Source organism: Macaca mulatta, chromosome 3, assembly GCF_049350105.2.
Source record: "Macaca mulatta isolate MMU2019108-1 chromosome 3, T2T-MMU8v2.0, whole genome shotgun sequence".
NCBI classification, from domain to species: domain Eukaryota; kingdom Metazoa; phylum Chordata; class Mammalia; order Primates; family Cercopithecidae; genus Macaca; species Macaca mulatta.
In genome coordinates this window covers 46,511,234-46,536,563 of record NC_133408.1, presented here as the reverse complement: position 1 = coordinate 46,536,563, position 25,330 = coordinate 46,511,234, and the positions used below count along the sequence as shown (strand labels likewise).

The window sequence follows — 25,330 nt, the reverse complement described above, 5'->3', positions numbered from 1 at the left end:
TGAGCCACCATGCCTAGCCCAAGGCTGTTTTAATGCATCCCATTGCCAAAAAGCCTGCCCAGATGAACCCACTTTGATGGCTTCTTTGATGCAAGACCCAGGGCGTTGTGCTATAATCTTTCACATGATCACCTAGAGCTTGTAAATCTTTCTTACTTTCATGTGTGTGGCTTTTTAGAAAAGCCTTGGGCTCCTCCAGAGCAGGGCCACATTCTCCCTGGCAGGGAACCACGCTTGGGTCCACAGTGGCCCACGATGGCAGGAGTGGCCTTCCCGCCCAGACAGCCTGGTCCTCAGCAGGCACCAAAACCCTGCCTGCCAGCAGCAAGGGGCACACGCACTTACGTCCGTCATGGCCTTCTTGGCCCTCTCGTCGGCCGAGCGGAACTCACTGATGAGCTCCTCGTGCTCGTTGGAGATGCGTTGGACATCTGACTCCAGCTTGCGTTTGACCACGAGGAGGCTCTGGTTCTGGAGGAAGAAATGGAGATCTCACCATGAGCCAGGAGTCTGCATGGGCCTTCCTGTGTCCAGGAAAGAACACAACCTCTGCCAGACATGCTTGCCCAACCCCAACAGGAAATGGCCCTGGGCCCTCTGCGTGGGGTATGGGTCCCTCTCCTGCATTCTTATTTTATTTTTTTTTAGGCAGGATCTTGCTGTGTCACTCAGGCTGGATTGTGCAGTCATGCAATCACAGCTCACTGCAGCCCCAACCTCTTAGGCTCAAGCAATTCTCCCACCTCAGCCTTCCAAGTACCTGGGACTACAGATGAGCACCACTACGCCCAACTAATTTTTCATGTTTTTAGAGACAGGGTCTGGCTATGTTGCCTAGGTTGGTCTTGAATTCTTGGCCTCAAGCAGTCCTCCCACCTCTGCCTCCCATAGTGCTGGGATTACAGACGTGAGCCACTGTGCCTGGCCAAGATTATATATTTTATTTTATTTTTATTTTTGAGTCAGAGTCTTACTGTGTCGCCCAGGCTGGAGTACAGTAGCATGATCTTGGCTCACTGCAACCTCGACCTCCAGGGTTCAAGTGATTCTTGTGCCTCAGCTTCCCAAGTAGCAGCTAAGATTATGGCATGCATGACTACACCTGGCTAATTATTGTATTTTTAGTAGAGATGGGGTTTCATCATGTTGGTCAGGCTGGGATAGATATCTATTTAAGTAAATATATATATAAATATATAAATATTTATATATATATAAATAAATAAATATATATATATACACACACATTTTTTTTTAGATGGTCACTCTGTCACCCAGGCTGGAATGCAGTGGCATGATCTTGGCTCAGTGCAATTTCTGCTCCTGGGTTCAAGCAATTCTCCTGCCTCAGCCTCCTGAGTACTTGGGATTACAGGTGCCTGCCACCACACCCGGCTAATTTTTGTATTTTTAGTAGAGATGGGGTTTCATCATGTTGGCCAGGCTGGTCTCGAGCTCCTGACCTTAGGTGATCCGCCTGCCTCGGCCTCCCAAAGTGCTGGGATTACAGGTGTGAGCCACCGTGCCCGGCCCAGGCTGGGATATCTTTTATATCCTGGACTTTAAAGTCACAATTTTACAAAAAGCTCTGCAGATGAGTTTTGAGGATTTGCTGAGTGGGGTGCACTGCCTTCCTCTGAGTTTTGATGGGGGCTCACATGGTTTGGGCACCATCCTGGCCTCACCCCAGCACCCCCTAACCCCCAGAGTGTGGGTGCAAGTGGCACTGACCCAGGAGCCCTGTCCTACCTGGATGTTGATCTCGTTGTGCCGTTCGGTGATCTCCACCATTTCCTGCTCCAGCAGCTTTCGTGAACGCTCGCTGCCCTCCAGGGCACAACGCACCTCCTCCAGCTCCGTCTGCAGCAGGCTCAGGCGCCGCTCCTGCAGGTTGTACTGCTCCCGCAGCTCCTCGTGCTGCCTGGCATCCTCGTCCATCTGGACCTGCAAGTCCTGGGGGGCACAGGGACCCAGCCTGAGCCCATACACTGGGCCATGGTATGACCTTGGGGATGGCCAGACCTGAGGGCGCCGTGACCTTTATCGACTGGGTTCAGCAGGAAACTGGGCAGGTGGGGAGGTCACAGAAGAAGAGTGAGGAACAGACCTGGGCTTGGGGAGCTTATGGTGTGGTGGAGCTCCAGCAGGGCCAGGACCCAGGAAGTTATCTAACATGAGGTCAACGTGAAGTCAAACCTTTCCCGATGATAGAGCACCTGGTGTTCCCAGCACAGCCTTCTCCAGGAGGCCTCCCCAGTGACCTCAGCCAATCATATTCTAATCCTGCCTAGGTTGATCCCCAGCTTTCTTCTGTCCTCTTATTTCTCTTTTTTTTTTTTTTTTTTTTTTTTTTTTTGAGATGGAGTCTTGCTCTGTCCCCTAGGCTGGAGTGCAATGGCATGATCTTGGCTCCCCTAGGCTGGAGTGCAATGGCATGATCTTGGCTCACTGCAATCTCCGCCTCCCAGGTTCAAGTGAGTCTCCTGCCTCACCTTCCCAAGTAGCTGGGATCACAGGTGCCTGCCACCACACCTGGCTAATTTTTTTATTTTTAGTAGAGATGGGTTTTTGCCATGTTGCTCAGGCTGGTCTCAAACTCCTGACCTCAAGCAATCTGCCCACCTCAGCCTCCCAAAGTGCTGGGATTACAGGCGTGAGCCACTGCGCCCAGGCTGTCCTCTTATTTCTCCATAGGACTTATCACCAGTTTTAACAATACAGTTTTATTTTTGTTGCTGTCTGCATGGGGATGTTTGTCTGTTTTGTCCACTCTTTGTTTTGTTTTCGAGACAGAGTCTCACTCTATCACCCAGGCTGGAATGCAGTGGTGTAGTCATAGCTCACAGCAGCCTCCAACTTCTGGGCTCAAGTGATCCTCCCACCTCAGCCTCCTGAGTAGCTGGAACTACAGGCACACACCACCATGCTTGGCTCATTTTATTTTTTGTGGAGATGGGGTCTTGCTATGATGCCCAGACTGGTCACAAACTCAAGCCTGGCCTCAGGCAATCCTTTCTCTTCAGCCTCCTGAGTAGCTGGGACTACATGTGAACACCAACTGTGTCCAGCATTGTCTTGTCCACTCTTGGACACCTAAAACAGTACCTGGTTAGGGCACGTCTCCAGTTAGCAAGTGTGGTTCCAGCTCTGTATGCTGTAAAGAACAGTCTCATAATAGAATGATTGTAAAGGGGTCTTCAGCTCTGTTTGTGTTTATTTTTTAAGGCAAGTAGTGGGTATATGAGTTTTGTTGTGTTCTTCATTTCTCTATGTCTGAAATGGTTTATAATAAGTAAAAAATGATTTTACAAATCAAGACAGGACTGGCTGTGGTGGCTCACGCCTGTAATCCCAGCACTTTGGGAGGCTGAGGTGGGCAGATCACCTGAGGTCAGGCGTTGGAGATCAGCCTGGCCAGCATGGTGAAACCCCGTCTCTATTAAAAATACAAAAATTAGCTGGGCGTGGTGGCGGGCACCTGTAATCCCAGCTGCTCAGGAGGCTGAGGCAGGAGAATTGCTTGAACCCGGGAGGTGGAGGTTGCAGTGAGCCGAGATTGCACCACTGCACTCCAGCCTGAGTGACAAGAGCAAAACTCCATCTCAGGAAGGAAGGAAGGAAGGAAGGGAGGAAGGGAGGGAGGGAGGGAGGGAGGGATCAAGATGAGCTTAACTTCCTGTTTCCCTCCTTTGGTCCATCTTTCCAGTTGTCCAGAATTGGGACTTTTGGTGGTTGAGGGCCTCTTCTTTATATAGTCCCCAAGCCTCCTGCTCCCTGGACTGACAGCCACCCCACATTCTCACTCTTATGCCTTTATGCTGGCTGAAGACATGCATTAAGTTAGCCCCCTTTAGGCCTTCAGACTTAACCGATGATAGTGTGCCTTGTACCTCGTTTCTCCTTCTCCCAGATCGCTACCTTGATTTGCTGTTGCAGCCTTTTCAGTGTCTTTACAAGTTCGCTGTTGTTCTTGTTGGCATGGTCCAGCTGGATTTCCATCTCATTGAGGTCCGTCTCCATCTTCTTCTTGAGCCGAAGTGCCTCTGCCCGGCCCTTGGCCTCTGCCTCCAGGCTGGCCTGCAAGGACTCGATTGCCCGCTGGTGGTTCTTCCTGTAAGTCCAAGCAGAGAAGACCTTGACATACTGGGCTAGCTGTTCAGTCTGTGCTAGGCCTCCCTAGAGAAGAGGTCTCAGCATTAGCATGAGTCCAGGCACCATGTTGTGAAATTAAACCCTTAAAAAGGTACAAGACAGGGATGAGGGTTTCATGCTTTGGGGAAATTAAAGGAAGGTCATTTTGTTGATTTAGAGTCACTCTCTGGCTCAGGCTGTAATGGAAAAACCATCACATTCTGTGATGGTGTAGTCGTGTGATGATAGCTCACTGCAGCCTTGAACTCTGCGGCTCGAGTGATCTTCCCATCTCAGCCTCCCCAGTAACTGGGACTACAGGCCATGCCACCACACCCAGCGTTTTTTTTGTTTTTTTTTTTTTTTGTAGAATGGGGGTTTTGCTGTGTTGCCCAGGCTGGTCTCAAACTCCTGAGCTCAAGGGATCCTCCCATCTCAGCCTTCCAGAGTGCTAGGATTACAGGCGTGAGCCACTGTGCCCAGCCAAAATGAAATAACCTTTATGTTTGAATGGATACCTTTAAGAAAGTGACAAGACAACCCATAGAATGGGAAAAAAATATTTGCAAATCATTACTGATAAGTCTAGTGTTCAGAATATATAAAGAACTCTTACAACTCAACAATAAAAAGAAGCAATCCAATTTTCGAAAGGGGCAAAGAACAGACTTTTCTCCGAAGAAGATATACAAACAGCCAGTAAGCACATAATAGATTCTCTGCTTCATTAACCATCATGGCTAAAATACTACATCTAAAGTGTTCATAGGCCAGGCACGGTGGCTCGTGCCTGTAATCCCAGCACTTTGTGAGGCCAAGGTGGGCAGATCACTTGAGGTCAGGAGTTCAAGACCAGCCTGGCCAACATGGCGAAACCCTGTCTCTAGTAAAAATACAAAAATTAGCTTGGCACGGTGGCACATGCCTGTGATCCTAGCTACTTGGGAGGCTAAGGCAGGAGAATTGCTTGAACCCAGGAGGTAGAGGTTGCAGTGAGCTTGGATTGCACTACTACACTGTGGCCTAGGCAACAGAGCAAGACTATGACTCCAAAAAAAAAACCAAAAAACCAAAACCCCCAAAAACAAAGTGTTCATAAACTAGACACAGTAGTGTGAGGTACCGTCTTTATTTCCATTTCATAGATGAGGAAACAGGTTCAGCGAGGTTCACCTGAATTGCCCAATGTCATGCAACTAGTAGGTGAAAGAGACCCAGGTTTCTGGACTCTGCTCCATCACGCTGCCCAAGAGTCAGCCTCCCATCCCACCAGCTCTGTACCTGGTAGCCTCAAATTCTTCTTCTTTCTCATGGATTCTCCGGTCGATGTCAGCTTTAACCTGAGCCAGTTCCAATTGAATTCGAATCACTTTGCTCTCTTCAACCTACCAGGAATATAAACATGAGTCTTTCTGGCCAAGAAGGTGTGCAGTGCCTGGCCAAGGGTCCACAGTCCCCAACGTGATGGCCCTGTGGTTACCTCCAGGGAAGACTCAGCTTCTTCCAGGGCCACCTGGAGTTCTTCCTTTTCCAGCTCCAGTTTTTTCTTCAACTTCTGCAGCTCATGCACACTCCTTCCTCCCTCACCCAGCTGATCAATGAGATCCTTTATCTCCTCTGAGATAGAAATATTCATGTTAATAAGACTCAGCATTCCAGAGTCATGGCAGGTGGCACCATCATTCCTCCATTGGGGTAAGAAGCAGGTCTCCCAGAGTGCCAGGACTGCAGACATGAACCATCATGCCTGGCTATAATCTTATTTCATTGTCATGACAACCTTTTTTTTTTTTTTTGAGACGGAGTCTCGCTCTCTCTCCCAGGCTGGAGTGCAGTGGCCGGATCTCAGCTCACTGCAAGCTCCGCCTCCCGGGTTCACGCCATTCTCCGGCCTCAGCCTCCCGAGTAGCTGGGACTACAGGCGCCCGCCACCTCACCCGGCTAGTTTTTTGTATTTCTTAATAGAGACGGGGTTTCACCGTGTTAGCCAGGATGGTTTCGATCTCCTGACCTCGTGATCCGCCCGTCTCGGCCTCCCAAAGTGCTGGGATTACAGGCTTGAGCCACCGCGCCCGGCCCATGACAACCTTTTAAGGAGGGTAGAATTATTTCCTCATTTTATTTTTTTTATTTATTTATTTTTGGGACATAGTGTTGCTCTATTGCCCAGGCTGGAGTACAGTGGCATGATCTTGGCTCACTGCAACCTCCACATCCTGGGTCCAAGCGATTCTTCTGCCTCAGCCTCCCAAGTAGCTGGGACTACAGGCACCCGCCACCATGCCCAGCTAATTTTTTGTATTTTCAGTAGAGACAGGGTTTTACCATGTTGGTCAGGCTGGTCTCGAACTCCTGACCTCAAGTGATCCTCCTGCCTCGGCCTCCCGAAGTGCTGGGATTACAGGCATGAGCCACCATGCCCAGCTATTTCCTCATTTTATAGATGAGGAAAGTGAGGCACAGAAAGATTGAGCAACTCACCTAAAGTTATACTGCTGAATGCTGAAGTGCTTCTGCAAAGCACTTGCTAGTCAGTCAACAAACATTTATTGAGCACCTACTATGTGCCAGGTACTCAACTGATGATGTGCTCAGGACGAAGGGGACTCTGGCTGTGTCCCCATCCCTACAGGCCCATCCCGTCCACCTGCCCTCAGACTCACCCTGCAGGGTCTTATTCTCCTTCTTCACGGACTCTAGATGCTCCAGAGACTCCTCGTAGGCAGTCTTGATCTTGAAGCTCTCCGTCATGTACATGCGGCACTCCTTCTGTGAGTTATCCAGTTCCACCTGCAGCTCCTCACACTTCTGCTGCCACTCAGCCAGCATCTTGTCAAAGAGCCTCTGCTTCTTGTCCAGGGCAGCGGCTGCCGCATTGGCCTAAGGAAAGTTGGAAATGGCCTCTAGGGGTCCGAACTCCCTGCCTCTGTCCCCTCCTCCCACCCCCCACCAACCTCTCTTCCTTCCTTCCCTTTCTCCAGTAACTCCTGAGACTACGGACTCCTTGGGAATTGGAATGTAATTCAACACCTATGGCAGAAGCACAGAACAGAGAGTCTGCAAAGAGCTGCATGCCAGTTCTAAAACTTCCCCCCGCCGAGAGGTGTGTGGCTTGGGGCGTTCCACCTTATTTTCCCAGGTTAGAATTCTCTCAGGTGTCAAATGAGGAGTTTGGGCCACAGTGGCCTTCCCAGATTTATGACATTTGGCCTAACTCCTCTTGATATATTTCACTGTAATGTAGTAATATACATTACACATAAACTCAAAACAGACTATTCTTAGACTTTATTTTTCTATAGAGTTCATCTTTCTCATAACTCCCTGGCAACTATTTGCTGTTGTGCTATATTAGCTTTTGTAAAGTTTTGCTTTGTTTCTTTTGTGGCGTAGCAAAACCTTTTTGAGTTTCAGGACTTTTTTTTTTTTTAATTGAGACGGAGTCTCACTCTGTCACCCAGGCTGGAGTGCAGTGGTGTGATCTCGGCTCACCGCAACCTCTGTCTTCTGGGTTCAAGCGATTCTCCTGCCTCAGCCTCCTGAGTAGTTGGGATTACACAGGCATGTGCCACCACACCCGGCTACTTTTTGTATTTTTAGTAGAGATGGGGTTTCACCATGTTGGCCAGGCTGGTCTCAAACTCCTGACCTCAGGTGATCTGCCCGCCTCAGCTTCCCAAAGTGCTGAGATTACAGGCATGGGCCACAGTGCCCAACCTTTTTTTTTGTTTCAAGAGATGAGGTCTCACTCTGTCACCCAGGCTGGAGTACAGTAGCATAATCATAGCTAACTGTAGCCTCAGCCTCTTGGACTTAAGCAATCTTCCTACCTCAGCCTCCCAAAGTCCTGGGATGACAAGCGTGAACCACCTTGCCAGAACTTTTTTTCTGAAACCTCTCATATGGATGTGACCTTCTACCTATGAGGCCACTTCATGTGGCACATTCTTGTACTGGGCTGCATATGGCCCCTCACAGCCAGCATGAATCATGGTTCCATCTAGACCAAGACCAGGGAGGTGTAGGCCAGTGGAAATCTTATTTAATTCTCATAGACACTGGCAACTCAGTTTGAACCAGGGATGCAAGTAGGAATAGTTAGCCACGCAAAGTATATGGGATACAGTTTGTGGAAGAGAGAGGGGAACAGGGAAGGTGCATCATGTAACTTGCTTTTCTTTTTTTTGGAGCCAGAATCTTGCTCTGTCGCCCAGGCTAGAGGGCAGTGGCACGATCTGGCTCACTGCAACTTCCGCCTCCTGGGTTCAAGCGATTCTCCTGCCTCAGCCTCCCGAGTAGCTGGGACTACAGGTGCCTGCTGCCACGCCTGGCTAATTTTTTGTATTTTAGTACAGACAGGGTTTCGCCGTGTTGCCCAGGCTGGTGTCGAACTCCTGAACTCAGGCAATCCGCCTGCCTCGGCCTCCCAAAGTGCTAGGATTACAGGCGTGAGCCACTGTGCCCAGCTGCATCGTGTAACTTTCAGGGCAAATTTTACCCTGCTTATGGCCCTATTTGTTTATTTGAGACAGTGTCTTACTCTGTCTGCCAGGCTGGAGTGCAGTGGTGCAAGCATAGCTCACTGCAGCCTTGAACACCTGGTTCAAATGATCCTCATGCCTTAGCCTGCCAAGTAGCTGGGACCACAGGCATATGCCACCACACCTGGCTAAATTTTTATTTTAAAAATTTTGGGGGACTGGGCACAGTGGCTCACACCTGTAATCCCGGCACTTTGGGAGACCGAGGCGGGTGGATCACCTGAGGTCAGGAGTTCGAGACCAGCCTGGTCAACATGATGAAACCCCGCCTCTACTAAAAATACAAAAAATTAGCTGGGCGCGTTGACGGGTACCTGTAATCCCAGCTTCTCAGGAGGCTGAGGAATGAGAATTGCTTGAACCCAGGAGGCGGAGGTTGCAGTGAGCCAATATTGCGCCACTATACTCCAGCCTGGGCAACAAAAGCCAAACTCCATCTCTTTTTTTTTTCTTTTGAGATAGGGTCTCCCTGTGTTGTTCAGCTGGTCTTGAATTCCTTGGCTCAAGTGATCCTCCTGCCTTGGCCGCCCAGTGTGTTGGGATTAGAGGCATGGGCCACTGTGCTCTTAGATCTCGGAAGAGTTCATGAACGCGTGCTCAAGCGGCAGCCGTGTCCAGCAAGCTCCTGAAGGCACCCCTGCGCTGCACCTTCCTGAACCATGTGTTTCTTCCTGATGACCCCAGACGTGTGACAGACTTGCCCTCGCCCTGCTGTGGGCTCTCTGCCCCGGTAAATAGGCAGCTTTAAGCATTTGACCCTCTGACCTTCTCCAAGTCGATGGTGAGGTCCTCAACTTCTGCCTGGAGTCTCTGTTTATTTTTCTCGAGGGAGGCAGCCCGGGCCTGGGCGGTTTCAGCTGCTTCTTCTGCCTCCTGAAGCCTGGCGGCCAGCTTCCTCCTGCAAATGAGGGCCAGAGGGGCTGTCAAGGAAACACAGGCGCTCACAGGCACCACCTCCACATTGCCAGGGTCAGAGTGTGGTGGGCATGGTACTAAGCTCTGGTGTCAACATTGGAAACGATGCAGAGCGTTTACAGGACAGCCACAGCTGCCCATTCACTCTCTCATTTATTCATTCAACAAACACTTTCTCTACTCTGTGCCAAGGATTGTTGCAGGTGTTAGGGATGCAGCACTGAATAAAACAGGCTAGGATACCTGCCCTAACAAATGAAATGTTTGTTCTGGAGCTGGGACGGGGCACGCAATACATGCCCTATAGAACATAAGCACTGCAGTGACAAATAGAGCCAGGAAGAGGACAGGCAGTCCAGGTGGGAGGGGGTGATAGTGTCAAATACAGACTCAGGGGAGACTCTCTGAGAAGGGGACACAGGAGCAAAGGTCTAAGCCAGGGGATGGAGGGGCCCTGAGGGTGTCTGGGACAGAGACAAGCTTAGGGGTTGAGATTTAGGTTTAGCCCAGGAGTGGGAGCCTTGGGGGAACACTAGGTAGTACCCAGCAGCCTCTATAGCAAAGACCTGGAGGACAGAGGTGGAAGTCACAGGAAGGCAAATTTAGGCTCAAGGTAAAAAAGAGCTTAGAGCTTTAGATGAAAGTATTGCATCAGCTGGAAGTCACTATGCCTTATTTGCTATCATATTAGCAGAAATTTCAGTGGATGGACGGGACCAGCCAGCAGGCTGGGATCCCGGAAACACTTAGAGCACATGTGCCATTTTCTGTCTAATTTGGCTTTATACAAGAAAAAATCTGACTATTTTTTCAGAGAATCCAGAAAAGTCTATAGAGGAGTTTGTTAAGTTGACCATGTTCTTTGATTTAACTTGTCATGGATCCCCTCTGCTTCCTGACCCAGGGTGGCTCACTCAGAGGGCTTCCCTGCGTGCATGGGCCCAGGGGCATCCAGGCCAGCTTCCTTTTACACCAGAGAGAGGCCCACTTCCATGTCCCCCCTTATTTCCTCAGGTGTCCACTTCTGTAGTTTTTTTTTTTTTTTAGAGACAGGATCCTTCTCTGTTATCCAGGCTGAAGTGCAGTGGCTCGATCATTGCTCACTGCAGCCTCCAATTCCTGGGCTCAAGCAATCCTCCCACTTTAGTCTCCCAAGTAGCTGAGACTACAGGCACGTGCCACCATGCCTGGCTAATTTTGTAATTTTTTGTAGAGATGAGGATCTCACCATGTTGCCCTGGCTGGCCTCGAACTTCTGGGCTCAAGCAATCCTCCCACCTTGGCCTCCCACAGTGCTGGGATTACAGGCCTGAGCCACCATTTCTGGCCCACAGAGCAGGCTCCTTTGTCCACACACATTGTCCTCCTCTTAAAGGAGCCTGTGAATGTCCTTCTCCTGGGCTTGGCCCTGGCCGTAGCAGTGATTGACATGGTGGTGAGGCCCCCAGCGCCACCTGCCCAGCCCACCTGGCTCTCCCAGCAGGAGGACCACACTCACTTGGTCTCCTCCAGCTCCTCTGTCCTCTGGATGGCGTCGGTCTCGTATTTGGTCCTCCAGGTGGTGACCTCGGTGTTGAGTTTGGATACAAGGCGCTGCAGCTCCGACTTGCCTCCCTGCTCCTCCTCCAGCTGCTCCTTTACTAGGTCCAGGTCGTGTTTGGTGTTGGCCAGGCTCACCACGGCGGTGCTGCGAGACTGTGGGGACCCGCGTGTCAGGGGCCGTGGGGGCTTTCCGCAGCCCACAGGGCCACCACTTAGATACACATAACACTGGAGCAGCAGTGATGGCAGGTGAAAGGGGGAAAAGATACACAATCCCACAATCCAAACCACTGGGGTTTTAATTTTCATCCTGTGACTTCTTCTCATTCTATTATTGTCCACAAGGATATGTAATTTCATTTAGTTGTACACATCACATCCTACAGTTTTGTAGTTAGCTTTTTTATTTGCTACGATATCAAATACTTTTTGTGCTCCTTTGACATCTTCATAATCTGTAACTTTCTTTAGCTAGGACTATAGGTGTACACCACCATACCTGGAAACTTTTTTTTTTTTTCTGAGACTGAGTTTCACTCTTGTCACCCAGGCTAGAGTGCAATGGTGCGATCTCAGCTCCCTGCAACCTCCGCCTCCGCCTGTCTCAGCCTCCCGAGTAGCTGGGATTACAGACACTCACCACCACACCCAGCTAATTTTTATATTTTTAGTAGAGACTGGGTTTTGCCATGTTGGCCAGACTGGTCTCGAACTCCTGACCTCAGCTGATCCACCCACCCTCGCCTCTCAAAGTGCTGGGATTACAGGCGTGAGCCACCACGCCCAGCCAACTTTTTTATTTTTTATTTTGGTAGAGATGGGGTTAGAGGGGGTTGGGGGGGGGGTCTTGCTGTGTTGTTCAGGCTGGTCTTGAACTCCTGGCCTTAAGCGAACCTCCCACCTAGGCCTCCCAAAGTGCTGGGATTACAGCCATGCGCCACCAAACCCAGCTGTAACCTGTAACTTTAAGGAGGCAGCTGTCTCCACCACAACCCTACCCCCAAACAAACCTTTGACTCTTCATCCAGCTGCCTCTTGTAATCATCCACTTGTGACGTCAGAGATGTCTTTATCCGTAGAATTTGATTGAGCCGGCTCTGGGACTCCTCATATTCCCTGCTCAGTTCACTATTTTCAGCTGGGTGAGAAGGGAATGGAAGAAATATTGGATGAAGAACTGGTTCCCCAGCCAGATCCTAAGTTCCCCAGGGCATTGCTCCTAAAGTACCCAATAAATATGGTGACTTGGCCAATGGAACTGGAATGGGGAGCATGGTGGATCACCACTCTAGCCTCCAAATTAAGTGAGCCCAGGAGAAAGACAAGTGCTCAAGGGTTACCAAGATCCAGGTAACCTGCATGGACTTAGGGGCCTCACATAATGAAACCCCCATCTCCTACATGTCAGGAGATGCAGTGGAGGAGTTTGGAGAAACAGTGGGACAGAGACTATTTCCTTTGTAAAACGTATTTGTCACCATTCCAGAACCTACACTCCTGTCAATTGTGGGATGATCACTGGAGCCAGAGGCCAGGAAGAAGTTCATGAGCCCGAGAGAAAAAGCAAGGATTTCCAGTTCTACCCTGTAAGTCACTGAGCTTACTGAGCTTCACTTTTCTTATCCATCAAGTGGGGATATTGATTTTTTTTTTTTTTTTTGAGACGGAGTCTCGCTCTGTCACCCATGCTGGAGCGCAGTGGCGTGATCTCGGCTCACTGCAAGCTCTGCCTCCTGGGTTCACACCATTCTCCTGCCTCAGCCTCCTGAGTCACTGGGACTACATACGCCTACCACCACACCCAGCTAATTTTTTGTATTTTTTTTTTTTTAGTAGAGACGGGGTTTCACCGTGTTAGCTAGGATGGTTTCGATCTCCTGACCTCGTGATCTGCCCACCTCGGCCTCCCAAAGTGCTGGGATTACAGGTGTGAGCCACTGCGCCCAGCCTTTTTTTTTTTTTTTTTTTTTTTTTGTGAGACTGAGTTTCACTCTTGTCACCCAGGCTGGAGTGCAGTGGCGTGCTCTCAGCTCACTGCCACCTCTGCCTTCCGAGTTCAAGTGATTCTCCTACCTCAGCATCCCAAGTAACTGGGATTACAAGCATGTACCACCACGCCCAGCTAATTTTTTTTTGTATTTTTAGTAGAGACCTGGTTTCACCACATTGGCCAGGCTGATCTCGAACTCCTGACCTCAAGTGATCTGCCCACCTCAGCCTCCGAAAGCGCTGGGATTACAGGCACGAGCCACTGCGCACAGCCTGATATTGATTTTTTTTTTTTTTTTTTGAAGTAGAGTTCTGCTCTGTTGCCCAGGCTGGAGTGCAGTGGCACAATCATAGCTCATCGCAACCTTGAACTCCTGGGCTCAAGTGATCCTCCTGCCTCAGCCTCCCAAGTAGCTGGGACCACCAGTGTGCGCCACCACACCCAGCTATTTAAAAAAATTGTTTTGTAGATATAGGGTTCTTGCTATGTTGCCCAGGCTGTTCTCAAACTCCTGGCCTCAAGTAATCCTCCCGCTTTGGCCTCCCAAAGTGCTGGAATTACAGGTGTGAGCCACCGCACCCAGCCAGGATATTGTCAAAGAATTCCAAACGTGAGAAATAAGGCGAAAGGGTGCCTGCAAGTTCTCTTGATGTTACACCGGAGCACTAACAGGCCCACCTGCAGACTATTTAGTTCTCTACGGAAATGTGCCTTTGTTTGACTTACTGTTTACCCCTGTGTTATTAGAGCACAGCTTCTGCAAAGTTAGAAATCGACTTATACATTGATAAATTGCCAATTATTTTTGTTACAGAGATGCAAAGATGCATTTCTATGACAAAGGTGTGTTTCTTCCGGCAGGGGGGAAAACAAACCCTAAACTAAACCTGAGGTTACAGTATTATTGTCCGATAGGATATTAACTAGTTCTGCATCTAACTCAGCAAAGTTATTTTAGCATTTCTTTTCCCAGCTGAAATCTCTGCCTTTCAAATGCTCTTTGAAGGCAGTTTTACCATTTTTTCTGGTTCCCTCATTAAGGAGTTAAATAAACCCTTGACACATGTTCGCTTTCTATTGGTATGTGGGTCATGTTTAAAAATGTTTGAAAATTGTATTTTGTCAGCATGAATGCCTCTCCTGCTGATCTCACCGGGAAGGTGAGAGAACGGATACGAAAATGCATTGAATTGTGTTCCCTGTTTTGCATTGTAAAGATGTTACTTGGAATATTCAGCAGATGGAATAAAATCTCCTCGTCTCATCACGAGGGGTTTGGATGGGAATCTTCCAAGGCCAAGAAAGCTCTGTTTCCTTGAGTATCCCAGTTCCTTTCCATGCACTGCTCCTTAGCAAGCTTCAGGGCGGAGAGGGCTCACCTTGGAGGTGGGTCCTGATGGCATTGATTTCTGCCTGGTTTCGCTCTAGCTCTGCCACCTTCGCATTGGCTTCTGATAAGCTGTCTTCCAGCTTTCTGACGTGGGCCTCGGCATTCATCTGCTCAGGAAGGATGAACTCAGTGGGGAAGTTGCGGGTGGGGGAGGCCAAGCCCTCCCTACTTCCCCATTGATTTTTGCCCTGTTCCTCCTGTGTGCCTCCCAGGCTACCTGCCTAGTCCTTCTAGAATGCCCCTGTCTCAGAAACCCCAAATGGCTCACCATTGCCTTTTCTTTTCTTTTCTTTTTTTTTTTGAGACAGGGTATCACTCTATCACCCAGGCTGGAGTGCGTAGATGCAATCATAGCTTACTGTAGCCTCGACATCCTGGGCTCAAGCCATCCTCTCACCACAGCCTCCTGAGTAACTGGGACCACAGGTGCATGCCACCATACCTAGCTAATTATTTTTATTTTTTGTAGAGACAAGGTTTCACTGCGTTGCCCAGGCTGGTCTTGAACTGGGCTCAAGTGATCTGCCTGCCTTAGCCTCTCAAAGTGCTGGGATTACAGGCATTAGCCACTGTGCCTGGCCTACTGAGCATTTCTTATGTGCCAGAAACTATTGCAGCCCTCACAATAGCACTCTAAGGTGGGGATTATGACAATTGTCTTCATGTTATAGATGAAGAAATTGAAGCACAGGTTATTGTTATTTTTTATTTTTTATTTTTATTTTTTGAGACAGAGTCTCGCACTGTCGCCCGGGCTGGAGTGCAGTGGCACAATCTCGGCTCACTGCAACCTCTGCCTCCCAGGTTTAAGCAATTTTTGTATTTTTAGTAGAGACAGGGTTTCAGCATGTTGGCCAGGCTGGTCTCGAACTCCTGACCTCAGGAAATCCGCTTGCCTCAGTCTCCCAAAGTGCTGGGATTACAGGCGTAAGCCATTGTGACCGGCAGGTTATTTTATTTTATTTTATTTTATTTTAGAGACAGGGTCTCGCTCTGTTGCCCAGGCTGGAGTGCAGTGGCGCAATGATATTCATTTCACTGCAGTCTCAACCTCCTGGGCTCAAGCAATCCTCCTGCCTCAGCCTCCTGAGTAGCTAGGACTATAGGCACATGCTCCCATCCCTGGATAATTTTGTTTTTTGAAGAGATGAGGTCTGGCTATGTTGTCCAGGTTGGTCCCCAACTCCTGGCCTCTCAAAAGCGATCCTCCTGCCTCAGCCTCCCAAAGTGCTGGGATTACAGGAGTGAGCCACTGTGCCCGGCCCACAGTTAGGTTATTCACCTTGGACTTCTGTATCGTCTCCACACTGGCACTGAGGTCGTCAATCTCGGCCTTCATGACCTGTTTATCCTTCTCCAACTTGGACTTGACCCTCTGCAGGCTCTCCACACGCTCTGTCAGCTCGGCCATGGAGTCCATGTGCTTCTTGCGCAGTGTGGAGGCCGTCGCCTCACTCTGCAGGGCGGCCTCTTCCAGCTCCCGCCGCAGCTTCAGCAGCTCAGCCTCCCGCTTGCGGTTCTGCTCGATCTGGGGTAGAAGAGGAGCGGCTTAGCAGAAATGGCCAGTGCCAGCCTTTTTGGGGTGGACACCGCCCAGCTGCTCGGTGGTTCCCTGATTTTCCCGCACCTCGCTAAAAGAAGTCCTGCTTGAAATGCCAATGCTTAGCCTTTGGGGGGCGGGGGTTGCCCACAGGAATTGTTTAGGGAGTGTTGTGTGTTAAATTGTACCCTCCAAAAAGATATACTCAAGTCCTAACCGTGGGTACCTGTGAATGGGACCTGATTTGGAAATAGCGTCTTTGCAGAGGGAGCTAGTTAAGATGTCATACTGGATTAGGGTGGGCCCTAAGCTAACGACTGATGTCCTTTTTTTTTTTTTTTTTTTTTTTGAGAAGCAGTTTCACTCTTGTTGCCCAGGCTGTAGTGCAGTGGCATGATCTCGGCTTGCTGCAACCTCCGCCTCCTGGGTTCAAGTGATTCTCCTGCCTCAGCCTCCCAAGTAGCTGGGATTACAGGTGCCTGTCACCATGCCCAGCTAATTTTTTGTGTTTTTAGTAGAGATGGGGTTTCACCATGTTGACCAGGCTGGTCTCGAACTCCTGACCTCAGGTGATCCACCTGGCTCAGCCTCCCAAAGTGTTGGGAGTACAGGCGTGAGCCACCGCACCTGGCTGGGCTCTCAGATTTCTACTCACTATATTCCTGCCCTAATCACTCCAGGTCCAGGTACCGACAACTAGGATCAGCTCCACAGTCCACTGAGACTGTCCAGACTGGCCAGTCAGGAGCCTGTTCACCCTGTTTCACCTGTTCCTTCCCATGGGAGCCAGAGTAAAGGCCTGTGCCTACATTTCTTCCTGGCCATCTGCCTCCTAACCAGCCTCAGTGCCTCTCTCTGGCCCTGCGTGGCCTGCTGTGCCCTGGCTTCTTGGGAACTGTGAGTAGCAAACTCTTTCTGTTTGTTTTCAAGAGACAGGGTCTTGCTCTGTCACCCAGGCTGGAATGCAGTGGTGCCATCATGGCTCACTACAGCCTCAACCTCCCTGGGCTCAAGTGATCCTCCTTCTTTAGCCTCTTGAGTATCTGGAACTACAGGAATGTGCCACCATGCCCAGCTCCTTTTTTTTTTTCTTTTTAAGAGATGGGCTTTTGCTGTGTTGCCCAGGCTGGTCAGAAACCCCTGGGCTCAAGTGAGCCTTCTGCCTTTGCCTCCCCAGGTGTTGGGATTACAGGCGTGAGCCACTGCTCCAGGCCTCATTTTTAAATTATTAATTGGTTTCTCCTCAAGTCTGTCTCAGGAACCTAGCAAGAATGAACTGGTCTTGATCAAACTGCTTATAGTCCGGCATTTTTTCTCCCTACGTGTGGGCAGGGCTGGGGGTTTCTGGGCCCCCTGGGATGGGTACCTGAGCCGATGTGGCTCCACCCGCTTCCTCCAGCCTGTCACTGAGGTCTTCGAGATCCCGGGACAGGTCACTGCGTTGTTTCTCCACCTGGGATGAAAATTTTTGTTTTGAGATAGAGCCTTCCTCTGTGGCCCAGGCTGGAGTGCAGCAGCACCATCTTGACTCACTGCAACCTTCACCTGCCTTGCTCAAACAGTCCTCTAACCTCACCTCCCGAGTATCTGCAACTACAGACACGTGTCATCACACCCAGCTAATTTTTAAAGTTTTTGTTGAGATGGGTTTTCACCATGTTGCTCAGGCTGGTCTCCTGGTCTCAACTGATCCTCCTGCCTTGATCGCCCAAGGTATCTGGATTACAGGCATGAGCCACTGTGCCTGGCCATGGGATGAGATTTAATGATACCAATGATAATCACCCAGAGCTCCTTTTTCTCCAGTAAAGAGCATGATGACTGCTTCACCTTTGAGAAGCCAGGATTCTGTGCCTGGGGGCCTTGTGCCCTGCCTGTCATCAGTGAAGGACACTGTCTTCCCCACACTGGGTGGGCATTAGTGCCCGTCCTACCCACCACCTGTCCAATTTGGCTGAATTTGGGATTAGGTACACTGTGATTTGTCTCCCACCAGCTTTCTGGGCTCATGCCGTGTAGGATCCCCACCCTCAAGCCTCCCTCCATGCTCTGTTCTTGCGAACAGGTGCTTTCTCTGTTTACACTTTCATCCCAATGAAGGTAGGTGCTATTTTACTCCCTTTGCCCAGCCCTTCCTCCCTGCGTCTACCTGTTGAATTCCATCTTTGAGGTCAAGTGTTCCCTCCCCCATCTCTCCCGGGTAGAACCAGCCTCTTCTCCTCTGGACTCAAGCCACACAAAGCATCTGCCTTTCACGTAATGATTAATGTGAATGTGCAGTTCAGTCCCTGGCACACAGCAGGTGCTCAAGAAGCAACTAGACTTTTTAACTGGACACCTGCCTTCTCTACTGGTTTTCTTAGAGGAGGTTTCTATCCATGGTTGGATGTATGGCTGCCGTTATGTCTTTTGACTCAAGAAGGGGAAACATATTTCATTTACCTTGGCTCTCATGGCCCTCTCAGCTTCTAATTCTTCCTCCAGCTCTTCAATTCGGGCCTAGCAGACAGAGAAGGGAGGGGATTCATCTCTCCCAGGCAAAGTTAGTAAGTTAGCCCCTTAGCCTTTTAGGACGGAAAATAGGGATGTGAGAATATGAGAGCCACTGTCAAAAGCAGAGAGAGGCAGATCCCAGAGAGCACGCACAAAGGCCCCGGGGCAGGGAGGAGGGGGCCTGGCATGCGTGACACCCAGCCAGGAGCCAGCATGGCTGGATAGAGTGGAGGGAAACACTCGGTAATAAGGTCAGGCGGGGAGCAGTTGGAGGGCCTCATAACCATGGTAAGGACTTTGGATTTCACCCCTAGTGAGGGGAACATGGGTCGATCTCTAAGGACTCTGTGGCACTCTCGCTCCTCAGGAAACCTCAGCCACCAAGTAGCTGATGCGAACAAAGGGTTCAGAGAAGTGCATTTCTGACAGAGAGCTCATGCTTCTTGGTCCTAGACATACCTGGTGCTCCTTCAGTTTCCTTTGCAGCGTGGAATTCAGAGACTGCTCATCCTCATATTTCGAGTTGACAGAGTTTATTTCCAAATCCCTCCTGCAAGGGAAGGGTTGGTCTCCTGAGGAAAGGCTCTGAGGGCAGACCAGCGAGCTGGTGAGGGAATGGCGCCTGGGCTGCCAGAGGCCTTGAACCTGCCGAAACGCACGTACTTCCCAGCCCCTTCTGGCCTTCTGTGGTGACAGCCCAGAAGGTCTCACGCTACAGAACAATTAGACCCCTGAATGAGCTCCTCAAGCATTTCATCATTCATTCATTCATTCACACATTTACTAATGTGACACTTTTTTTTTGAGACAGGGTGTTGCTCTGTCACCCAGAATGCAGTGCAGTGGTATGATCATGGCTCACTGCAGCCTTGACCTCCTGGGCTTATATGATCCTCCCACCTCAGCCTCTCTAGTAGCTGGGGCCACAGGCTGGCTCAATCGTGCCCAGTTAATTTTTGTATTTTTTGTAGAGACGGGGTCTTGCTACATTGCCCAGGCTGGTCTTGAGCTCCTGGCCTCAAAGCCATCCTCCCGCCTTGGCCTCCCAAAGTGCTGCGCTTACAGGCATGAGCCACCGTACCCGACCTGGTCACAGGCTTTTATGATGCCTCCCTGCCTTGCTGAGTCCTCAGTGTTCCCTGGGATAGTGGTGCTCGCCTCCTCTCCAGTGCCCACCAGGTATTGTGTGACGTTGAGTGTTGCCTGTGGACAGGGCAGCCCCTACCTCTCTGCATATCTTCCATGCCTGGCAGGTGCTTGGGACATGCATGAATGTATGTGAGGCCCTCCGTACAGTGACTGGCTCCTGGCGCCCTCCAGGCAACTCCATCTATTGCTACAATTGTGACGGACAGAACGAATGAACGACAAGACATACTTTTTCACCACCTCCTCGAGATCCAGCTTGGAACGCTCCATCTCATTGAGGTTGTCGATGGTCATCTTCAGGTCACTCTCAGCTTTGCGACGAGCCTTTTCCACCTCCGCCCGGATTTTCTTTTCCTGCTCCCAGTTATCCTCCAGCTACGGAGACAAGAACAGCAAGAGAAGGTAGACGAGGAGAGACTGAGGTCAGAAGGCAAGAAGGAACCAGACTGGGTCCGATCCTTTAGCTGTGGCATCAGAAGGGCCCTCACGCCCTGGGGGATGTGTTGGTCCAGTTCTCAAAACTTATCTTCGGACCCTGTGCCCCCAGAGGGATCTGGCCTTGGAGTTGTAAAGGCGGCCATGGCAACGGGTATTACCTCGTGGATCTGTGTGCTCAGCTTGCTGTTATTCTTGGTCAGGTGGTTCACCTTGTCCTCCTCAGCCTGTAGGTCATCCAGGGTTTTCTAGAAGGACAGATACACACGTGAGTGCCATGAGGCCCAGTGGGAGCAGCTGAACAGTCCTGATCCTCAGTCATCACTTCTGAGCCATGCAGCTCCCAGGCTTTGGGGAGTTCAGTTGACTTTAGTGAGTAGGTACTGAGCACCTGCTCCTGGGTGTGGGTGAGGCCCGAGCAGATGGACCAGAGCCACCCATCAGGGAGGTCAATTGCGTGAACCAGGAAAGTTGAGGCTGCAGTGAACTATGATCATACTATTGCACTCCAGCCTGGGTGACAGAGTCAGACCCTGTCTCTACAAAAAATGCAAAAATTAGCCAGGTGTGGTGGCACACGTCTGTAGTGCCAGCTACTCAGGAGACTGAGGCAGGACGATCACGAGCCCAGCAGGTTGGGGCTGCAGTGAGCTATGATGGCACCACTGCATTTCAGCCTGAGCAACAGTGGGACCCTATCTCTGGTTCCCCAGGGGGCATATGGGAAATAGGTGGGGTGCTTTTGGTTGTCACAGTGATTGGAGGCCCCTCTGACATTTAGTGGATGACTCCAGCGATGCTGGACATCCCATTTTGCTCTGGACCATCTGGTACCATGAAGAAGAATTCTCTAGAACACATTCCTGATGTCACACCGAGGCACTCATGTCAGTAAAACAACCATTTCTACTCTTCTAAACCTAGAGCCTAGCACCCTTTTACATGTAACTCAATGTTCTTTTTCATTTCATATGCACTACAATTTTTGTTTTTTTGAGATAGGATCTCACTCCATCACTCAGACTGGAGTACGGTGGTACGATCATAGCTAACTGCAGCTTCCACCTCTTGGGCTCAAGCAACCCTCTTGCCTCAGCCTCCTGGCTAATTTTTTTTTCTAGTTTTTGTAGAAACAGGGTCTTGCTGTGTTGCCCAGGCTGGTCTTGAACTCCTGGGCTCAAGCAATCCTTCTGCCTCAGCCTCCCAAGTAGCTGGGACTAGAGGCGCACGCCAGCACACCTGGCTAATTTTTAAATTTTTTGTAGAGACAAGGTCTTGCTATGTTTCCCAGGCTGGTCTCAAACTCCTAGGCTCAAGTGATCCTCCTGGCTCAGTGATCCTCCTGTAATCCTCATGCTAAGATTACAGGGATGATCCACGGCCTGCACTGGCCTGTACTACATTTTATTTTATTTTTATTTATTTATTTATTTTGAGACAGGGTCTCGCTGTGTTGCCCAGGCTGGAGTGCAGTGGCATGGCCCACTGCAACCTCTACCTCCTGGGTTCAAGCAATTCTCATACCTCAGCCTCCTGAGTAGCTGGGACTACAGCTGTGTGCCACCACACCTGGCTACTTTTTGTATTTTTAGTAGAGACAGGGTTTCACCATGTTGGCCAGGCTGGTCTCAAACTCCTGACCTCAGGTGATCTGCCCGCCTCAGCTTCCCAAAGTGCTGAGATTACAGGCATGGGCCACAGTGCCCGGCCTATTTGTAGATTCTCTATTTGTCCATTTACCTACTCCCCAAAACATATTTGCAATCCAAAATCACTACTCGCAACACTTTCTCATGGTTATTTGCAAACATGCATGTGGGGTGGGGAGAAACTTTGATGCGCACATTCTCTGCTGAGGTTGAACAAAGTGCCTTTTTGTTTCAGCCTCATACTGTAAACAAATGTCATTTTTATGCTGTATTTAATGCCATGGCTTTATTTATTTTTTTTTTATGGGGGGTTTTGCTGCTTAAAATGACCCCCAAGCACAGTGCTGAAGGGCTGTTGAGCGTCCCTAAGTGCAAGAGGGCTGTGATGTGTGTGAGAGAAGCTTCATTCAGATGCAAGGTATAGTGCTGCTGGCCCTAAGTTCAGTGTGAATGAATCAACAATTTAAATAAGACATACATAACAAAGTAATGTATTGACCATAGTTGCATGAATTATGTATTGATAGATTGATGAAAATGTTGGTGGGGCATGCGGTGGCTCATGCCTGCAATCCCAGCACTTTGGGAGGCCGAGGCGGGAGGATGACTTGAGCCCAGGAATTCAAGACCAGCCTGGGCAACATGATGAAACCCTACACGAAATATAAAAATTGGCTGGGCATGGTGGCTCACACCTATAATCCCAGCACTTTGGGAGACTGAGGCAGGTGGCTCACGAGGTCAGGAGTTTGAGACCAGCTTGGCCAACATAGTGAAAGCCCGTCTCTACTAAAAACACAAAAAAATTAGCCAGGCATTGTGGCATGCACCTGTAATCCCAGCTACTCGGGAGGCTGAGGCAGGAGAATCGCTTGAACCTGGGAGGCCGAGGTTGCAATGAGCCAAAATGGCGCCACTGCACTCCAGCTCGGGTGACAGTGTGAGGCTCTGTCTCAAAAACGAAGAAACAAAAATTTGCGGGGTGCAGTGGTACGTGCCTATAATCCCAGTTACTCAGGAGGCTGAGGTGGGAGGATCGCCTGAGCCTGGGAAGTCAAGGCTACAGTGAGCTGTGATTGTGCCACTGCACTCCAGCCTTGGTGACAGAGTGAGACCGTGTCTCAAAAAAAAAAAAAAAAAAAAAAGTATTATGACCAGAGGCTTGTAAGAGTCTAACCCTGTATTTTTCCCAGGAGCAGTGGTTCATATTTGCTAATTCAGTATTGAATTATTATTGGTTAATTCAGTGTTTATGGCAACTTTACAGAACATAACCGCTGTGAGGCCGGGCGCGGTGGCTCACGCCTGTAATCCCAGCACTTTGGGAGGCTCAGGTGGGAGGATCATTTGAGGTCAGGAATTCAAGACCAGCCCGGCCGATATGGTGAAACCCCCATCTCTACTAAAAATACAAAAAATTAGCTGGGCATGGTGGCGCGTGCCTGTAATCGCAGCTACTCAGGAGGCTGAGGCAGGGGAATCACTTGAACCTGGGAGGCAGAGGTTGCAGTGAGCCGAGACCACACCACTGAACTCCAGCCTGGGTGGCAGAGCGAGCCTCAGTCTCAGAACAACAAAAACATAACCAGTGTGAATAACACTCATCGACTGTGTTTGTTATGAAAGGAGGCCCTGGGTCTGATATGCTTGAAAATCACATGGCAAGGGCGGCAGTTCCTGAGGCAGCAGGGAGAGGCACTCAGGGGACATGTGGATTCACAGTGTCAGCAAACACAGGGACGAGGGGTCCACTGTCCGGCTCTTTGCTCCTGTTTCTCTGGAGGTCAGCACTGGTGGCCGGTCAGAGCTGGCTCTGCATTCAGGAGCCTGAGCCTGTGACAGTGGCCCTGGGAAAGTCGGTGGGTCTCCCCATGGCCTCAAGAGCTCATGACCTGTTGTTGCCACAGTGTCTTAGGCTTTGCTGGGGCTTTCGAGCTCACGGGGCACTTCCATACACCCCACTCCATCCCTACCACTCCGGTGAGCATACTTTCTCCGGTGTGCATGGGCCCAACCTAACTCATAATTGTTTTGTTGTTTGTTTGTTTTGAGACAGAGTCTCGCTGTCAGCCAGGCTGGAGAGAAATGGCGCAATCTTGGCTCACTGCAACCTGCAACTCCTGGGCTCAAGTTATCCTCCTGCCTCAGCCTCCTGAATAGCTGGGACTACAGGTGCGTGCCACCAGACCTGGCTAATTTTTGTAATTTTTTGTAGAGATGGAAGTTTTGCCATGTTGCCCGGGCTGGTCTCAAACTCCTAAACTGAGGGGATCCTCCTGCCTCAGCCTCCCAAAGTGCTGGGATTAAAGATGTGAGCTGCCATGCCTAGTTGATTCATAATTGTTTTTTTTTTTTTTTTTTTGAGACGGAGTCTCGCTCTGTCGCCCAGGCTGGAGTGCAGTGGCGCGATCTCGGCTCACTGCAAGCTCCGCCTCCCGGGTTCACGCCATTCTCCTGCCTCAGCCTCCCGAGTAGCTGGGACTATAGGCGCCCACAACCGCGCCCGGCTAATTTTTTGTATTTTTAGTAGAGACAGGGTTTCACCGTGGTCTCGATCTCCTGACCTTGTGATCCGCCCGCCTCGGCCTCCCAAAGTGCTGGGATTACAGGCGTGAGCCACCGCGCCCGGCGATTCATAATTGTTAATAGCTCCCCCTCTTGCTCTCAAAACTGTCCTAGTTTGGAAGACAAATTATATTGTCACCCCACTTATAACAAACTTGGAAGGAAGGCAGTAAAAGGGGGCCACACCCATGTCACTCTTGAAACCGAGATATACGAAGAATTCCTTAACTTTCCTAAGGCTCCAAGCTGAGGGGGCAGCAGGGCCAGGATTTGAACTCGGGGCTCCAATGTCCAATGGAAAGCACACTGTGCCAAGCTCCAGCTGCTGGGCCGAGGAAGACGCAAGGGAAACCTACCTGGTACAGCTCCTCCAGGGCCCTCTTCTCCTTCTGGAGTTTGGCGATGGAGTCTTCACGGAGTGAGAGGTCCCCGGTCAGGGTACGGACCTTGTGATCCAGGGCCTAGAAACCAGGGCAGGGAGAAAGGTAGAGCCTTAAAGCTGGAGGGAATCCTCAGCTTGGGTGTACTCTTGAGTCTCCTGGGAGCTTCAGAAATGCCAGTGCCCAGGGCATGTCTCAGACCAACCAAGTCAGAACCGTGGGGGTGAAGGGGAGCAGCAAGAACCTTGGCTTCTCAAAGCATGGTCCCCGGATGTCAGCAGTGGCATCCCCTAGGAGCATGCTAGAAATACAGACTCTCGGACTCCGCTGGGCCCGCCAGAGTCTGCACCTGACAGTATCCCTGGTGGTTTGTGTGTGCAGCAGAGCAGGAGAAGCTCAAGTTTAGGCAGAGCCCCCGCTTACCCTGCTGGAGAACCCCACCTACCTGCAATAGCAGGTAGGGCCCTTGGGCCCAGGGGCCGGCCAGATGGCATCAGGAGCCAGGGCTTCCCCCAGGGAGCTGCTCAGAGGGGCAGCAACTGCTTGTTTGGGCAGAAATTCAACAGCTGAAGGTAGACACTTCAAAGTGATGGGAACACCTCTCAGTCCC

The 25,330-nt window shown here is 50.3% G+C and overlaps 1 protein-coding gene across 2 annotated transcripts in view; it reads right to left on the bottom strand.

Annotated features, from left to right (window-relative positions):
- Window positions 1-25,330, bottom strand: part of MYH16 (myosin heavy chain 16) — a 74,757-nt gene that overhangs the window by 7,581 nt on the left and 41,846 nt on the right. Inside the window, 17 exon segments of one of the 2 annotated variants that reach the window (NM_001431097.1) lie at window positions 346-471; window positions 1,750-1,953; window positions 3,919-4,111; window positions 5,413-5,516; window positions 5,612-5,748; window positions 6,795-7,011; window positions 9,438-9,570; window positions 11,086-11,282; window positions 12,140-12,267; window positions 14,499-14,616; window positions 15,792-16,037; window positions 17,416-17,502; window positions 18,492-18,548; window positions 19,002-19,092; window positions 19,921-20,066; window positions 20,288-20,374; window positions 24,697-24,801. In NM_001431097.1, coding sequence (NP_001418026.1) covers window positions 346-471; window positions 1,750-1,953; window positions 3,919-4,111; window positions 5,413-5,516; window positions 5,612-5,748; window positions 6,795-7,011; window positions 9,438-9,570; window positions 11,086-11,282; window positions 12,140-12,267; window positions 14,499-14,616; window positions 15,792-16,037; window positions 17,416-17,502; window positions 18,492-18,548; window positions 19,002-19,092; window positions 19,921-20,066; window positions 20,288-20,374; window positions 24,697-24,801 — 2,376 coding nt within the window. 2 annotated transcript variants of the gene reach the window in all.